The sequence below is a fragment of the Danio rerio genome, chromosome 13, assembly GCF_052040795.2.
Source record: "Danio rerio strain M-AB ecotype USA chromosome 13, GRCz13ab, whole genome shotgun sequence".
NCBI classification, from domain to species: domain Eukaryota; kingdom Metazoa; phylum Chordata; class Actinopteri; order Cypriniformes; family Danionidae; genus Danio; species Danio rerio.
Genome location: NC_141033.1, coordinates 37,395,661 through 37,415,000, shown reverse-complemented (window position 1 = coordinate 37,415,000; position 19,340 = coordinate 37,395,661). Strand labels below are relative to the sequence as shown.

Genomic DNA, 19,340 nt, shown 5'->3' with positions numbered 1-19,340 from the left:
GTGTTAAAATAGTCACGTACTGTATTAATTAGGTATAATGCACCCAAAAAATGTCATTTCAGTCTTAATGTAACAATGTTTTCGTGGCCATGAATGACCTGTGAGCTGACGTTTCTTTACTACTGAGGAGACACGCGCTTACCCACAAATGATGTGCAAACAGAACCTGCATGGGCTGTGAATAACAGGTAATAAAGTTGTAAGTAATGTTCATTATGTAGCACAGAGTGATCATTTGAGAGCCGCGTGGGTAGTATGATTTGCAAGTATGTTTTTTTCCCTTAAAGTGACGGCAGCCATGACATGAACGCACTCAGCGGTGAAAGTAAAACCGAAAGCGCGCACATCATTTAAAGGATCATATCACATATTAGAGTTATGATTACGAAGAGCATTTGATGTTTTTTCTTTCATAGCGAACACAAAGCATTGTGCATGAGAATAAATGTTTAACAGTGTCAGTTTAACTACTCTAGCCTATATAACATTAAATATAATGCAAGAGGTAATATGATAATGAAACATGTCTCATTTTATCAGTGACAATTTGTTTAATAATATTGTCAATGACAGATTGCAAGCATACACTATAATTAAACTTAAGATTTGTGAATAATTATATTCTGATGCATCACTTTACTATGAATTAACAACCAGGACACATTTAAAGTCTGTTCAAGTGCACTGTTCCAAGTCTATTCAAAATGACACAAAACTACACATAGGCCTAATATTATAGTTGTTGTTTTACCACATGTTTGAAAAAAACAAAAATAATAGCCTACTCATGTTAACCTTTATTTTGTGAGAAAATTGTGATCTTGATTTTAATAAAATAAAAATGCATATATTCTCGTCTTAGCCAGAATCGTGCAGCCCTATTTCCTCAGAGCTAAAGTCAGAAAAGCAAATATTTGCCTTCTCTGTATAAGTGTTGTAATGAAAAGCCTTTTGCACTTTGTGTTTGGCCTTCGTTTCCTGTGCGCTGTCGTGGGACGACCCCCTCAGAGGGGTGTCATTGAAATGGTGTCATGCTCCTTAAGCAAAAGGAAAGAAGAGGAAGCAGGAGGTGGAAGTAGTCTGAAATGTAATGGGGGCGTCTGTATGTCACTCATGTGTCTGTTTTCATAGTTAGAGGTCCATAGGGCTTGAAGAATGGTGCGTAAAGTCAACATAAGAACTGTAGAAATGCCGTAGGAACAGTTGTCTGCAGTATCTCAGGCCACATTTACACCTGTCAATATTTAATACAAGATTTAATGCATTTTCTAGAATATTTCACATTTTTGGATTTATTTGAAACCACGTTGATTTGGTGTTCCTGTTTTGGTGGTATTAAGATTTTATTTATTCTTTCTAATGAACTTAAGACTATTTTTTTACTTTTGGTCCTAATGTTTTCCATAATTTTAAAACAAACACTATGGAAGTCAAACGGGATCAGCAGCTTTTTGGTTCTAGGGTGCGCAATCTTTTTAAAGGGTTAGTTCACTCCAAAATGAAAATTCTGTTATTGATCATACCATTCCAATCCTTAGAGACCTTACTTCGTCTTCGGAAAATAAATTAAGATATTTTGGATGAAATCTAAGAGCTCTCTGGACGCAATGCCCTCGCCAACTACACAACGCAACGACACGTTGCGCAAGCTCTGTAAATTGGTCAGCTTGGTATCGCTGAGGAGTGTGTACAGGGGTGAGAGCCACGCAAGTTCTGTGCAGCCAGTGTTTACAAGTGGTTTACAAATGATTAAAGTTGTTGCACGTCTGCCGGTTCCAACCTCAAAATGAGCGAGTTTGAGCCACTTGTACATTAAGGTAGCATTCAGAAAAAAACAAAACACCAGCGAAGAAACTGACACAGAGGAACATAAACACCTCACAGCCAGCTAGCGTTTCTGTTGCAGAGCAACAGAAACAGTGCGCAGAAGTATAAATGCATGGCAACGCGCAAGGCAATCGCCATGGGCCACGCCAATCACTCGACGCAGAAGTATAAACCTTGTATTAAGTCTTGTTTTGCCTGTAGAAAACACATTCTCTGATCTCACATGGAAGACATCATGTTTGCTGGGATTTTTTTGGTGCACAAAAGTGCTTTTGGAGCTTTGTATGATTACAGTTGAACCACTGTCACGGTGCATGTTTTTGCAGGAGTTTATTTTACTGGCTTAAAGTGGTGTAAAGTAACAAATGAGAGATACTCAAATTACTGTAATTGAGTAGTTTTTCTTAGGAATTTATAAGTTAGTAAATGTTTTTTTTTTTTTTTTAAATGTGTACTTTTACTTATTTTACTTATCTTGAGTACTTTTTTAGAGCTGTATCTCCAGCTATTTTCCTTCAACCTGCAGCCACTACTTATTTTTTTCATGTCTATGTGGATTGCCTGAGTAAAAACAAAAAATCAGCCCTGTGATTCCGGTCCCATCATATTGCACATAGAAATAAAATCTTATCATATTGAACCACCTGAAAACATGGGCGCTTTATGAATGCAGCAAGACATTTGGAAGCATTAAAAGTTTCGAAGAAGATGTCCACAATCTTTACATGTATTGACCGAGAGACTGCATGTCACTGATGAGAAGATGTCGGATGTTTACTGTATATTGACTGAAATCACCAAATAGTCTTGAACAATAACTAAATGCACTACAGAATGTTATGTTTACACACACATGCAGAAATTCATACTTTGATTTACAACAGATACGCTTACACTACAGTTTTGGGCAAGTAATGATACTTTTACTCGAGTATGATTTTTCAGTAATCTTTCCACCGCTGCTCTCTTGGGACGGCTGCTGTTTATGGAAGGTCCGAGAGCTCTCGTATTTCATCTAAAATATCTTAATTTGCATTCTGAAGAAGAATGAAGGTCTCAGAGAATGGAATGACATGAAGTTGAGTAATTGATAACAGAATTTTCATGTTTGTGTGAACGAACCCTTAAAGTTATTTTGCTGTTTGATTTAGGGACTTTTCAGACCTCTAAAGTTCACAATATACTTTGTATTTCTACAAATAGTCGAATGGACAGCCATGCATACTATTCTGATGTCTAAATCTGCATTAGGTGCACTGACACTTTTGTTTACAGTATGCCTAGTTTGGGATTAAGCAAGTAGTAAAATGTAGCATAAAGCTATCTAGAGACTATTAGCAAACTATTAGCAAAATTAGTTTCAAGCAATCAAGGCAGTCACCAACTCCATAAAAATATCACACACTATAATGCTGACATTCTTCAAGTCACCATCACAACCAGCTTTTGTTTTATTAGTCTGTAATAAACTTAAGGAAGGCTTGACTATAATTTAACCACTTTAAAATCAAGTAACTCTAGTAGTTTCTCCGAGTTTCTTTTACCTGAAGTGAAACACATTCTATACTGCACAACACAGTGCTCAGCCAGTCAGACAAAATGGCTTGAGTGAACAAGAGGGAGGAAAGAAAAGAGACAAAAGATTGATGGTGCCCTTTGATCTCATTCTCTAGCTCAGTATGCATGATTACAAGCTACTTATAGCTGTCCAATTGTGGAGTAATTGCCCCCTGTGTGTGTATGTGACAGCAAACACATGCCTTGGCAGTCTTAAGGCAAAACAATTACAACCCTCTTTGACAGGGAAAAGCACATTTTTCTGTCATCCAGCGAGGTGCGCAACAGTTTTGCATTATGAACTCCAGTTTCTATCTATTTCGTCTGCTCTAGAGTAGAAGAGTGGAAGAGTTTAGCCAGAACTCCTCTTTTGATCCAAAGAAAGACAGAAGGCAGACTGATAGCAGTTGACAGCCCTTAAAAAATAACTAAAAAAGATCTTTTCTTTACGGTTAATGAAAACAGAGGTTTTGATTTTAGACTAATAAAACAGGTGGGTGCCAACTGTGTTTGTTACTTTTACTAGTTGCGTTAGGTACTTTTGATTGTAAGTAATACATTACATTACTTTTGAGTTACTTTAGCATTACTTTTTATTACCCGGCTGAGGCTTGATCTCTTTCAGAACTTTTTCTTTCTTTTTTTTTTAAAGAGAAGCTTTGCAATTAACAACATAACCTTCACTTGCATTTACCTTTAAAAAAACACATCAAAAATACATATATTTTAGGATAATGTTATCTGAGAACTTCCTGAGCCCAGAGCTATACATGCCATATATACAGATTAATAAACGTTTAAAGCAATGTGTTCGCTACTTTTCTACTATTTGTCTTAAGTAAAATCACTGTCCATTGAGACTATAATCCCCTTTTTTCTTTACTTTGATGCATTCAAAATAATGAACGAATTCTCTCATTGACTGCATGATTCATTGTTACTAATTATAATTTAATTTAATTAAACATTTTCAAAAAAGTAACTCAAATATTATTATAGTTTTTAAAAGAAATTGGTTACTTTACTCGTTACTTAGAAAAGTAATATTATTACATAACGCACATTACTTGTAATGCGTTACTCCCAACAGCATGCGAACCATGTGTGCGCTTGAAACCTGGTATACACTTCTATACTTCGATCCACGGCACATGCCTTGCATGTAGTCATGCATTTATACTTCTGCATGCTTTTTATGTTGCTCTACAATAACACTTCAGAAAAGCTAGCTGGCAGTGAGGTGTTTATGTTCCTCTGTGTCGAGTCTCTTCGCTGGTGTTTTGTTTTTATCTGAACGCTACCTTAATGTAGAAGTGGCTAAAACTCGCTCATTTTGAGGCGGAAACCGGTGGACATGCAACAACTTTAATCAAAAGGTAAACACAAACACAGCGAGGGCTATGTGACCATGTGCAGGCTGTGCCAGGGCATACGCATGCGCTTGATGCAGAAGTATAAATCAGCCTTAAAGGTGCTGTAAGTTTTTGACTTTTTTAAAGCAGAAAAAATACTATAATATGTCTGCAGATATTTAATAAACATGCTAAGTGAACATTCTTTTAAATCTGAAAAACAACACTGAAGTCAGATATTCTGCTTTGAAAATGTGTTTTCCGTGCCAAAACGGCTGTCTTTTCTTTTTGTCATTTAACCAGCACAATGCCAGTTTAGCCATTTATATTTCAGCAACCCGGGTTGCCTTGGTGAAAAACTGCAAATTTGATCAATTCAGCCAGTCAGGAAGTCTTTAAAAGTGGATGTCCATGACCAAAATGCGACGTCCTGTGGACAGTAACAGCCCCAAAATAACACGCGGACTCACAATTCTACATGAGATGGTTGTTAATTAATAATTGTAAATTAATAAATATTATGAGGGTAAACATTAGGTGTGCAGGTTACATTGTAACCACGTGTCATAACAACATGCTACATGACGAGATTTGCAGTGATAAGCAATTGGGCTGTTTGCACCAGATGAAACACGACTGAAATTCAAATACAGCCATTTAGAAGCACAGAATATGCACTCACTCACGAAAAGGTAGGGTTTATAATCGAATTAATACACATTAAACCTCTTTAACATTATTAAATGTACATGCTAAGTGTTGGTTTGCATTATTTCACAGTTTTAAAGTTTAATTTTAACTTTTTTTTTTTCTTTTCAAGATCTGACGTGAACTATCTGCTGCTGCTTTCTGTATATGGCAATACATGTCTTGTAAAATGGCATTTAAACTTACATTGTTTGCATTTAACACTGAATAAACCACATGAGGTGTATCTGAGGTAAACAGCACTGTCACTTTATCATGTTGTTTAGCTGCAAGAAATGGAAGCTGTTTGTAAGATATCAATTTTCCAGGTGTTGCTTAAAAAAAAACTTAATTTAATATGAAAAATATTACTTCTATTGCGTGCCGTTGCTTTTATTTAGAACACGGTTTAAATCAGCCTATACCGGAAAACTTTCTCCTGTTGGTCATCTGGCAACCTGCGCTTCCTTTTGTTTTGATTCAGGAATGTAATACATAATTCAACCACTGGGTTTCAAACTTGCATACTGCACCTTTAAGGCCATTTGGCATTTTATATAAATATATTAGACATTCTTAATCTTCTCATAAGTGAAATGCAGTCTAAACAGACTCTCGTTTGTTGCTTGTAATGATTTTGTGCTGTCTTGGACACATTTAATGCTACCACACTGTAAATGTTTGCTGCATTTACAAAACATCTATGTCTTGATGTCAGTCTGTCTGATATGATTTTTCTATGTGCAGTTTGATTGGACAAAAATTGCTGATTATTCTACTTGGCCAATCATAATAGAGACAAGAAAAAAAAAACAAAGTAGTGACAGCAGGTTGAAGGAAAATAGCATAGGACCAGTACCAATACATAACTAAAAATATACAGGTAAAAGTACATGTTTTGGCTCAATAGTTAGCACTGTCGCCTCACAGCAAGAAGGTGGCTGGTTCGAGTCCCAGCTTGGCCTGTTGGCATTTCTGTCCGGAGTTTGCATGTTCTCTCCGTGTTAGTGTGGTTTCCTTCGGGTACTCCTGTGACAGAGGCCAGCTAGTGAAGTGCTAGTGCAAGTAAACCTCACTCCTCTGACCTCTAAAGTTGCTCTAGGGACAGACGCTAGAGACCATGGTCTTTAGCCTCCTTGTTAGAGCAACCGACTCCCATGTGAAAGGTTGCCGGTTCGATCTCAGCTAGGAGCAGGTTGGGTGGTGTTTGACCGGCAGGGTTACACTCCTGTTTCCCACACAGTCCAAACACATGCAATATAGGTGAACTGAATAAATTAAATTGTTCGTAGTGTATGAGTGTATGTGTGTGTGAATGAGTGTGTATGGTGTTTTCCAATACTGGGTTGCAGCTGGAAGGGCATCCACTGTGTAAAACAAAACATATGCTGCAATAGATGGCAGTTCATTCTGTGCTCTGTGCGCTGTGGTGACCTCTGAAATAGATACTAAGCCGAAGGAAAATGAATGAGTACATGTTTTTAAATTTTCTTCAGTAATCAGAGTATGTATAGTTCATTCTTTTAAGCCTGCATATTGCTATTTTAAACAATCTGAACGATTTTCCACCAAGTATCATATAAAAAATATTTCATGATTATGCATACATGCTTCATTTATTTAAGCAACTGGGTTTTAAGCACTCTGCACCTAATTATCCCTCTATAATCTGTAAATGGTGGGCTATTGTTTTAGGACTCACAGAAAGTCTCTAGTGTGTGTGTGTTTATATTATGGGGCGATAAGGCGCAATGCAGCACCTGTGGGTAATTAGGCCATTTGAGGTGAGATTGAGTGAGCGGAGCTGCTAATGTCTCTAATCTCTCTCAGTGTAAACAAACAGTGCTGGGCTCAGCCAGATGAAACCAGTATTGTTTCCCTTGATCTCCATCTTCAAGGTCTCTTTCGTGAACATATGGCTGGTTATAGAGGCGTAAAAGACGTCTAGGTTGCAAATCGCACCTTTCAAATGTAAAGAAAAAGTAAGCTTATATTCAGGTAGCCTTTTTTATATAGGATTATGAGGTCCACGGTTACCATGTTTGCACCAATAACATTTAATTTAGGTTGCTTTCTTTTGCTTATATGTTAAATAGAGTGTGACAAAATAAGAACACGATGAACAATCTGAACACGATGCAATTGAATACGTTAAATGTGATAAGTTACAATAAATAAATAAATCAGCCTTCATTTACTTATCTACGACTATTTCCAAAGCATTTTCATTGTTCAGTTCTGTTGTTTTTTCCTGCTATGAATGTCAATGGTTGCTGGTTTCCAACATTCTTCAAAGTATCGGAATGGAGATAGAGTTGTTGGTGTTTGTTACCATCTTGATTTTTTGTTGATCAATCTATTTGATAAGCTCAGGACTGTGTAGCTAGTTCGTTTGTCTTCTGAAGTGGTGTACAAGCACTAACCAATTTGAAAAAAAGGGTCCAACAGGTCAAAATACATCTGGTAGTGACAATTGTTCTATTCATGTTTGGTTTTTAAAAAGGTTTGTTTGTACAGTGTAAACAATGCTGGGTTCCACACAAAATGTTTGTGCTGGGACAACACGAAGGAACTAAGGCATCCCCCCCAAAAAAAAAACTCAAAATATGTGTTGTTTCAGCTCATTTGAAATTAGTTTGGACAAACAGCAAATGTCATTTGAGTGTACGCACTGTGTTGTCAGAATGACCTCCATCCACATGTATCCATTAAAACGCTTAAAATTGCTGTATTGTTAGTCCAGGTCAGTAGTTGACAAAGTCACTTTGTTAATAGTATTAATAATATTAATAATAATATTAATAATAATTAAATTAATAAATAAATATAAATGATAAATCAGTTTTTTATTTTTATTTATTTTATATACACACTTCATCTTCACAGTCTGTAGACCAGCATTGCTATCGAAGGGATAATAAATGTACATTGTAAGTTGTTGTTTTCCCAAGTCACTGTTTCATAGTTTACACAGATCTGATATGGCATCATGGTATCAAAATAAAAATTGCGCTTTACACAGTGTGCGTTTTACTCAAAACCAGTGGTTAGTAAACAGTAAATGTACAACATAGTTTCAAGATTTTACTTCTAAATGGCGTACTATTATGATAATCTATATAATAATATCATCATTATAACATAAAATTGTGAGACTTTTTCTAGCCAACAAATAATGAATCTGAAGATTTTGAGCATGTTAATTGTTCTCGTCTGTATTTACGGAATCAAGCTAATAACCGAGATGAATTTCTGAATTTGTGACAACAGAGAGTCAAGAAGTGTACACAGAGGGATGATTCACTCGGATCTGTTTTCTTGAACATTCATCTTTTCTAAGAATAATTCAAATCCATGATTGTCTGTGGACCAACTGGAGGCTCACAATGAACTGAGCCAAAAGTTTGTCCTTTTAGTGGACTGCTGTGAACTTTGCAAAAATAAAAAAAAGTGATAAAATGTAAATAACCATTGAGTAAGCAAAGTGACCGAATGCTAAAACGTGGCTCCATAAGCAGAGACATGCTAATCTAATGGCTTTCTACTGTTTCTGTTATGCAGAATAATGTGAATGCAGATAGCAGCTCCTCAGTTCAGCTGGGGCCAGGTGACAGACAGACTCGGGTGGCTCATATTCCAGCATCTCAGCCTTGGGCTCAGAGTCCCGGGACAAGGGGCAGCCTGCAGCGAGACGGCCCTGGAGCTTTCCTGCTGGACCTGCAGAACTTTCCTGATCTCTCCAAAGCAGATATAAATGGGCAGAACCCCAATATACAGGTAGATGCTCACAGTCACTTACAATATTTGTAATTATATTATATATCAGAATGACATTACAGTTGAAAACAAAATGATTAGCTCTCCTGTAAAATCTTTATTCTTTTTCAAATATTTCTTAAGTGATATTAAATGGAGCAAGAGAAGTCGCAGTATTTCTGATAATATTTGTTTTATCTTGGCTAGAATAAAAGCCATAAAAATAAAAGTTTTTTTAAATTTGTTTAAAAAAATTTAATAATTCTAACCAGTGCTTTACAATGACTTTGCCTAGTTCCCCTAGTTAAGCTTTTAAATTGCACTTTAAACTAAATACTAGTGTCTTAAAAACTATCTAGTAAAATATTGTGTACAGTCATCATGACAAAAATAAAATAATGAAGTCATTAAAAATAAATTAATAAAACTTTAATGTTTATAAACCTGTTGAAATAAAAATCTTCTCTCTGTTAAATTAAAGTAAAATTCTGTAAAATTAAACTATTTGGAGTGAATGCCAGGCGTTACATTTGGACATAACCAGGCAGCGCTCATCACCAGGCAAATACCATCCCTACAGTTGAGCATGGTGTTGGTAGCATTATGCTGTGGGGATGTTTTTCAGCAGCAGGAACTGGAAGACGAGTCAGGATAGAGGGAAAGATGAACGCAGCAATTTACAGAGACATCCTGACTAAAAACCTGCTTCAGAGTGCTCTTGACCTCAGACTGGGGTGACGGTTCATCTTCTAGCAGGAAAATTACCCAAAGCACACCGGCAAAATATCAATGGAGTGGCTTCACAACAACTCTGTGAATGTCCTTGCCAGAGCCCAGACCTAAATCCTATTGAACATCTGTGGAGAAATCTGAAAATGGCTGTACACTGCCGCTTCCCATCCAACCTGATAGAGCTTGAGAGGTACTGCAAAGAGGAATGGGCAAAAATTTCCAAAGACTGGTGTGCCAAGCTTGTGGCATCACATTCAAAAAGACGAAACTGTAATTGCTGCCAAAGGTGCATCCACAAAGTATTGAGAAAAGGCTGTGAATACTGCTGAAAGTTATTTTTTACGTTTTTTTATTTTTATTTTTTTATAAATTTCCAACAATTTCAAAAACTCTTTTTTCACATTGTCATTATGGGCTATTGTGTGTAGAATGTTGAGGAAATACATGAATTTAATCAATTTTGGGATAAGGCTGTAACCTTTAAAATGTGGAAAAAGTGAAGCGCTATGAATACTATCGGGATGCATTGTAGATACTGACAGAGGTAATGTCAGCAAATGAATTTCGCCATGCACAAATGCAAAAACTTTTAAAGGAGATGTGCCTGACCAAGCGCAGAAACTAAAATCTTGGCAAACAGAAAGTGGCAGAAAGCTCTGATGCACATCAGCACTTCTTTTCAATAAAGAAAACCTTCTGGTTCTTTGTTTTTCTCTCTCTCTCTCTCTCTCTTCTCTCTCTCTCACACACACACACACACACACACACACACACTTTCTCACACATTCACCTTTTTCAACTCTCCATAACCACATACACCTGCGCAGCAATGACCGCTAACTAATCCACCTCAAGCTCAATCTACATCAGAAAGAAAAACATGTGAATTTTGACCAAGAATGGCATAATGGATGAAGTGTATCGATGTCTTAAGATGCCAGTGAGTGCGTGTGTGTGTGGGGATCAGGGGGGGTGTGTGTGTGTGGGCAAGGGTATCTTTGATCCAAAGCATCATCTGGCTTTCATGGTCTTAAGGAGGCTGAGAGGCCCTTTGAACTTGATGTTTAGGTGGAGAGAGAGCGAGAGAAAGAGGCCCTGCCCCAATCTGGGAGGCACATGTGTTACTGCTGGGGTTTTTGGGGTGGGATTGGGGAGTGGGGGGCGTCGTTGCAGATTGGCAGCCTCGTGGTGCATGACCATGACCTGAGCCAACATCCATCTGGACCTCCACAAGATCACACTAGCCCTCACTGTTTGATGTGCCACAAACAGAAAAAGCCTCTCTCGCTACAACAAACACTCTTGATCTGTGTGATTATTCTCAACATGTGCGAGTAAACAAATTAGATTCGCAATAAAAGGGCCCGATACGAACTGCAGTGTTTGATTTAGTTTTATAGCACAGCATGAAATTACTGTTTGGAAATGTTTCTTGCAAAAGGAAATTGCTATGAGGTATGATGGTTTCTGTATCCGGTACTGCCATAGTGCTGATTCAAATAAATATTTGATATAGTGTATACAATGAAAAAATTAATAAATAAAAAGGATTAATTCCATAATATAATACCGGCCAAAAACAATTAACAAGTTCAAATTATGCATATTTATTTTAATATCCCTTGACTTTTCAAATATCTCTTAATCTTAAATATACCTTAATCACTCTGCAGTCCAAGACCTGTTACTCACTGAGGCTGAGCCTGGTCAGTACCTAGATAGGAGACCATATGGGAAAACTAGGTTGCTGTTAGAAGTGGTGTTAGTGAGGCCAGCAGGAGGCGCTCAACCTGCTGTCTGTGTGAGTCCTAATGCCCCAGTATAGTGAAGGGCACACTACACTGTCAGTGAGCGCCATCGGATGAGACGTTAAAACCAAGGTCCTGACTCTCTGTGGTCATTAAAAATTCCATGTCATTTTTCGTAAAGAGTAGGGGTGTAACCCCGCTGTCCGGGCCAAATTCCTTACATCGGCCTTTACCCATCATGGCCTCCCAATTATCCCCATCCACCGAATTGGCTGCATCATTGTCTCTCCACTCCACCTATAGCTGTTGTGTGGTGAGCGCACTGTCGTCGTTGTCCTGTGGCTGCCATCCAATTGGATGCTGCACATTGGTGGTGGCATGGAATGACCACCCTCATGATTGTGAAGTGTTTTGGATGTAGGACCATACACTATAAATGTGATATATCAATACACATTACATTACAATCTTAATATTTAAATAATTTATTTCTGGGAATAAGACATTTAATATTATCATCATCATCATCTTCATCACCATCATTATTATTATTATTATTATTAATGATGAAAATATTTGTATACTTGTTTTTGGAAACAGTGAACAATTTATTAAATATTTTTAAGTATAGAAAGTTAAAAAAATGATTTATTTGACTAAAAATTAATAAAAAATGAAAATAAAATTAAAACCAGGACAATAAAAATAATACTTATAGAATTGTCAACATTAAATGTGATTTAAAAAAAAAATGTTATTCATTAATTGCATTCAGAATAATTTAAATATTAAATAATAAATGTATTTAGGCATCACTCATTTTTCAGATTATTTGCAATAACTTTCACGTTATTTCATGCATCTTTGCTGAATTAAAAATATTAAAAACCTTTTTATTTATTCATTAATTGCATTCAGAATTACTTATATTTTTTTATAAATAATACATTTATTTAGGCATCCCTCATTTTACAAATTATTTGCAATAAATTCCACATTGAATTCTTATGGTTTGGGATTGTTCAAATCCTTAAACATATGGATGAACAAAATTGTTAATAGCAACGTTTGCCTCAGTAAACACTTGTAATGACAATATTCTTCCATTGTTTAGGTCACCATAGAAGTGGTGGACAGTCTGGAAGGTTCTGAGCCAGAGAAGGGAATGCGTAAAGAAAACAAGCCTGGCTGGGCAGCTCCTAACTGGAGGAACTGGTGGCAGCGTTCATCATCCTCGTCCTCATCTTCTGTGTCCACTCCGAAGGGGCCTGAGGAACAGGATTACCCCTACGAGAGCAACACAGAGGACAGCAACTTCCTCAAGCCACTCGGAGACTGGGAGAGAAGAGTGAAGAGTGAAGCTGGAGCGGGAAGCAGAACCCAGACTGAATACGGTATTATTCTCTTTTCATGAATATATGCATCAGGATATTATTGGTACAATGCATGTGACACATTATGTACACACTAAAAAAATGTTTTTAGTTGAATAAAAAAATACGAATTGTAGTCATTTCAACTTACTACAACTTATTCATTTTAGTCTACTATTTCAACGTATATTTCAAAAGGAATAAAAATATTAAGTTAAATTTTGCATAATTGAAAAAAAAGCTGAAGCATGATTAACTTATTAAAATAAGCGTTTATTTTTGTTGTCATGACTGTCAAATGTTTTATGTTTTTACACCACTTATTGGCCTGTTTTTCACTGTTTTTTCTCAATGCAGCTAGACTGCCTCAGCTTTAACATTTCCTTCAAATTCAATCAGATACAAATACTTTTTGTTAAAATTTAAACTATACTAGTACAGATAACGGTGTTTCCGCTAGGATTTTTTCTAGCTGTGGCGGCAGACTCGGTTGGGCCTTTTACACAGATCTACCAACTACTTGTGGCGTTATTCGAATGACAAATGTCCGCAGTATTACAAGTCGCGATCGCATTTATGCAATACGAGCATGAGAATCTTTGTGCTCAAGCGCCCTTTTCCTCTTTTGGTGCACAAAACTTCTCGCACACACTCAAATATACGCTGCTCAAGCGCAGACTTTCTTGTGCACTCTAAAATAAACGCTGCTGAAGTGCGATTTAGTGCATTTATGTTACAAGTATGTCTCCAACATTTATTAGATTTGCTAGGAATATTTATTAATGTGCCCGATAGACCAACAGAGCGGCATTAATGCGTTCTAAAATAAAGTGAAAAGGCCATAAACTCCAGCAAGATTAAGTCATTGTATACAGAACCACAGACCTTTATCTACGAAGCATAATCATGGAAATGTGTTCATCTTAACTGAAAGCTACGACATGTTTGCTGGCTTCATGCATCGTGCACCCGTCAGTCAGTCAGTCAGTCAGTCAGTCAGCATGTCACCTTAAAGGGTTAAACAAATAACGCACAGCACTACATTTTAATGCATTTTGGTGCAATTATAACCCGCTATTTTAAAACAACGATGAGAAGCTGTAATGTAGAAGCTGTAATGCAGCCGTGGAGGGATTGATTTTGGTGTGGCGCCCCGCCATGGAAGAATAAATGTAGCGCAAACCATGGATAAACATATGGATATTGATGCAGCCTATTTCTTAAGTGGGTATGTGCTTTTTAAATACGTAAACCTTCTTTAAATCTATATTTAATAAATAAATATCTAGATATTAAAAATTGATTTCACCTCTAACAGTCTCTTCTGCCTTGGAAAGCAGCGTCAATGTGACGTTAGTGGAAGCATGTGCTTGCTTCTCAGTCACATAACACAGGCCAGATAAAATGATATTTTGACGTCAAAAGAGTTTTTAGGACAAACATCTCACTAAAAAACTGAAAAAAAAAACATCTAGATTGAGTATATATTGGTCCTGCAATACCATTATGGAATCTTTTTACATAGTATATAGCCTTCTCCTCGAATGACTAAGATATGAATAAAAAAAATTAAAGTACACTTTAAGCTTGGCTGCATCATGACCTATTGTCTTAATAAAGGGCTCTGCCTCAAGGTGACAGCATCTGTAATTTCCACTGCAGATGATTTATGCTGTCACTATAACACGGACAGCATCTCATACAGAGTCTGTGATTGTAGATTGTTTCCTGTAAGAGACAGATTCCTGTGTGGCGGAGTCTGTCTTCATGACAGAAAACACTCCTCAACATCAAAGGAGGAAAGAGAGAATCCAGAGCATCTGCTCCTCCAGACTAATAGCTCTCTTTTGGACTTTTTTGGTAGGTTAGTGAAGAAAATACACTTCTTTTAAAAACATTTAAAAATAGTACAGAGCCCAGACTTTCGACAGGTAGTCTAAGTCAACGTGTGTTACTGGTAAGTCAACTGTCAGAGACTGACAAACACATTCTTACCCTGTCACCACTTGCCCAAACCCCTTTGCACAGCAGAAAGTCTCTTTGATAGACGAGTAAAGATAATACCAATCTGAAGCTAAAAAGGCAGCATATGAACAGTCTTTATGACTAACAGACGGTCTGTTGTGGCCGTGACTCATTCCTGAGGGTTTGCTGTATTTGCTCTTGATTGGCTTATTCGTTTGCATTAGCGGTGAGTGTAGGAACTGTGGCTCGTGTGGGTTTTAGACATGTTGTTGCCTGTGATTTGGCCCGCACTCGACTGTGACCATGTGGTTTGACGGCGCTGAGAGTAATGTTGTCTTTTTGAGACCAAAGGTCTTTGTTTTTCTCTCATCAGGGGGGAGTGGATATAAATGTGGTTGCTTGCTTGGTTTAAGTGTGTTTGTGCGTGTGTGTGTGTGAGAGAGAGAGTTTGGAATTATGTAATGACCAAAAGAAATGTTAAACAAATCCAAACTTTATTATAATTTAGTACTTTTTCAAGGTAGCCACCCTTGGCTTAGCTGATTTTTCTAACTAAAGATAAAAAGAAAACAGAAAAAAATGTGCGTTTGTGTGTGTATTTGTGTGTGTGTGTGTGTGTGTGTGTGGGGGGGGGGGGGGGGGGGTAGAGTTTAGATGCAAAAACCTCTAAAAGCCATCTGAAATTTTCTTCTATATATATAAATACATATTAAAAAAAAGAACAATTACAACACTAACAACTATTATTATTAATAATAATAATGATAAAAATTTATATATTGATAAAAGTTTATGCTCTAAATTTATATTGTATACAAAAATAAATGTGGTTACATTATTATTATTATTATTAATATTATTATTAATAACTTTCAAGTTTATTTCTATAGCACTTTTACAATGATTTGATTATACATCATCATCAATAATAATAATAATCATTTTATTTTTTGTTATATATGAATTGTTTTATTATCATATTTCAATTGGTTATATAAATTATTAATATAATAATAATAATAATAATAAATTAAGCATTATCTATATTTGTATTTTATATATGAATTAACTTATATTCTTATTGATTATATAAATAACAATAATAATAATAACAATAATAATAAATTAAGCATTTTATATTTTTGTATTTTATATACAAATAATTTTAATATCATATTTATATTGGTTATATAAATTAATACTACTACTACTTCTACTACTACCACCACCACTACTACTACTACTACTACTACTACTAATAATAATAATAATAATAGCAATAACAACAATAATACAATTAAGCATTTTATATATATATATGTATTTTATATATGAATTATTTTAAATTTTATTGTTTATATAAATTTATGAATTATTTATATTATCATAGTTCTATTGTTTATATAAATTAATCATAATAATAAATTAAGTGTTTTATATAATTGTATTTTATATATGAATTATCTTATTATTATTGATTATATAAATCAACAATAATAATAATAATAATAATAATAATAATAATAATAATAATAATAGCAGCTGTGTTATGGCCTAAACAGAAAATGTATTCGCTTATGTTGGGTTCACGCTAATACAACATGAGCAGATATCTCTGCATCTGGTAGACTAATAACAAACGCCCAGGATATAAAAACTGCATTAAAGGCCATAAAATTATGGGGACTTCAGAAAAGGGCATTTTAGAAATTCTACAATACTCCACCTCAAAACGTCTGTTCTAGCTGCCCCTCGATCACGTCACTGAAATTTACCAGTAGTACATGCATGTTGTTTAAAAAGCAGTTGGAAGCTGGCATAAGTATGCAGACTTGGCTCATTCGCTCACACTCTCCCAAGTGTATCAGTCAATTAGAGAGGTATGCTAATGGTATAGAGCAGCAGGCCTGGTTTAAGTGCCTCAGGTATTTGAAACATACGGTCTGAATCAGATCTCCACAGTGGGACAGGAGTACAACAACACGGCCTGCGAAGGAATCATGTCATAACACTCAAGTGCCAGTGAATGTGCGAGATCTGACTGATTTCCTGCCTCTCGTAGACTACATAGACGGGGAAGGCGACTGGAGTGCTTGGTCTCCATGCAGTGTATCCTGTGGAAATGGTAACCAAAAGCGGACCAGATCGTGCGGTTATGCCTGCACTGCCACAGAGTCACGGACATGTGACATGCCCAGCTGTCCAGGTAAGACTGTGTTCATTTGGAGCAATCCATCCATTTATTAAAGGTCCCAAGAAGTGCTTTGAAATGTGCATTTTTTTATTCGATGTTTGATGTAATCTGAGGTTGGAACATAGAGTAGCTCCTCTACTTTAAAAAAAAGCAGCCAATAGCGTTTTGTTTTTATTACAGCTCTGCCAATGAGAGTGGTTGAGCTCAAGCACATGAAATGAAAAGCAAATGTGAAGTGTCTTGAAGGGGATGGGGCATGTCAGATACTAGAGAGCATTTTATTGGTCAAGATTTGATGAGAAACTGAAGTATGATGCCTCATTCATATTAACAGCAACTTTGTAGCTGACTGTCGCTTTGGGTGGCGACCAAGTGGCAACCTCCCACTCTCCCTCGGGAGGCCAATACTGAACTAAAACTGCAATTTATCGAAATTTTGCTAGTCCTGGCTCCATAATAGAGCAAATTTAATTTGAGTCCACTGTTAGAATTGCCAACTATACAGCAGAAAAAAAGATGTTTACAGCCTGGTACAAAAAAAGATTTTGGTTCATACAGCTAATATTACCCTTCATGACAACTGTGAGGGGGTGAATTTTTTTATAACTCATCCGTTTCTTTTATATTAAGTTATATTAAGTTTGCATAATTAAGGGCGTGGCCACTTGAGTGACAGCCGTCATGTCACCTCAGCTGAATCCGGCAGATTAGTCACTGATTTTGGCATATTCATCGTATTTCTGTGTTGTTTTATGTGGCTTAACACAGTCAACTGCCTTTTGGACTTGTTTCCTACAATTATCAGATGATATGGAATGCTTTGGGCACTTAATTGTGCTCACAAACCATTCACGCTGCCTCCATTTCCCATGTGAGTAAAGTTATATACTTATATACCATCTCTATACATGTATTTGTTTTATTTAAGATCAATTATTGTTTATATTTATATTTAGAGCTGCAATGCAATCTGGCAGATTGATTAGCTGTAGAACTGATGGGCTGTAGAACAGTTATTTGAAGTGTTATCAAACGGTGTTATCCTAAATTTCATCTATATTCCTGCATTTACTAACACAGACTATATCTGTAAAGTGTTAGAAAGTAATTTGCGTTTTCATCCTGTAGGAAAACATCATAAGCACAGTTTAGTGGCTCAATGTATTACTACAGTATTTTAAAAAGTCTAAACACTTTATTGATATAGTGTACAGCCAACCAAATGTGGTCAGAACACAAATGAGTCGCAGGTGATAAAGTATTAAGCGTTCTCCCAAAGTAAAGTGTGTCTGAACCAGGTCAAAGCAAAATGCCAGCAGGTGTCTGTAGCTCCGCTCACTCTCTGCCTCTTTGCCCTTGTTTGGAATCCCGCCGTGAGTGCGATGACGCGCGAACAAAATGGTGACGGTTGGCCGTGCCTACTTGTGACTTCTTTTGCGCTCTTCAGAAACCTATGGGTGACGTCACGGACACTACGTATACTACCATATATTTTACAGTCTATGGTGGCTACCTGCTGCAAAAGCAAGTTTGTTTAGGTATATACAGCAAGAATGCAACTTGCCTCTGAGCTAGCGGAGAGAGGAACACTCTACTGGTGCTTCTATTGGCTGTCGCCTAAAGTCGCTTTTCATTTGCATAACTCAACACGCCCACCTGGTTACCAATAGTGGCTGTCGCTCATGTAGATGGAGGTTGCCAGAAGTCGCTCGCTCTACGCTGAAATGAACGGTCACTTGTCGCTTTGCCGCTGTGAGTCGCTTGTAGAATGAATAAGGCTTGAGATGATGTAAAAAAGATTGTTGATTGATTTAGTGACAAACTGACAAACTGCAAGCTTTGGATGTTTATATCAGTGTTATATTTTCTAAATGCAAATATGGTCACTTTTTGGGAGCACTCTAGCTAATAGATATCCTCTAAACTAACATCTAAAATGTTTTATTTTAATTTCACAGGGTCTTTTGAATAATGTTTCTGAATCAAAGCTTCTACTCGCTTGACCTGAAAAAACTCTATAGCTGTGGCTTATGACCATTGTTTAGTCATAAAACACATTATTACAAAATGTACTAATGTACTTTATTCAAAATATGTCGAAAATGTTCATGTTCAAATCAAGAGTAATAAGCTATTTTAACTAGTGTCA

General features: G+C 36.4%; 2 protein-coding genes across 13 annotated transcripts in view; one reads left to right on the top strand and one right to left on the bottom strand.

The window, feature by feature from the left end:
- Positions 1-19,340, bottom strand: part of LOC141377032 (uncharacterized) — a 316,142-nt gene that overhangs the window by 279,371 nt on the left and 17,431 nt on the right. The window contains exon 3 of one of the 11 annotated variants that reach the window (XR_015506210.1): positions 12,858-12,994. The exons of the other annotated variants lie outside the window; for them this stretch is intronic. The gene's annotated coding sequence lies outside the window, so the exon portion shown is untranslated. Of the gene's footprint in view, positions 1-12,857; positions 12,995-19,340 lie in introns of those variants that run through there. 11 annotated transcript variants of the gene reach the window in all.
- ism1 (isthmin 1) overlaps positions 1-19,340 on the top strand; it is a 30,181-nt gene that overhangs the window by 6,380 nt on the left and 4,461 nt on the right. For both annotated transcript variants that reach the window (XM_087277856.1, NM_001012376.1), the window contains 3 exon segments: positions 8,985-9,200; positions 12,774-13,053; positions 17,060-17,203. In XM_087277856.1, coding sequence (XP_087133982.1) covers positions 8,985-9,200; positions 12,774-13,053; positions 17,060-17,203 — 640 coding nt within the window.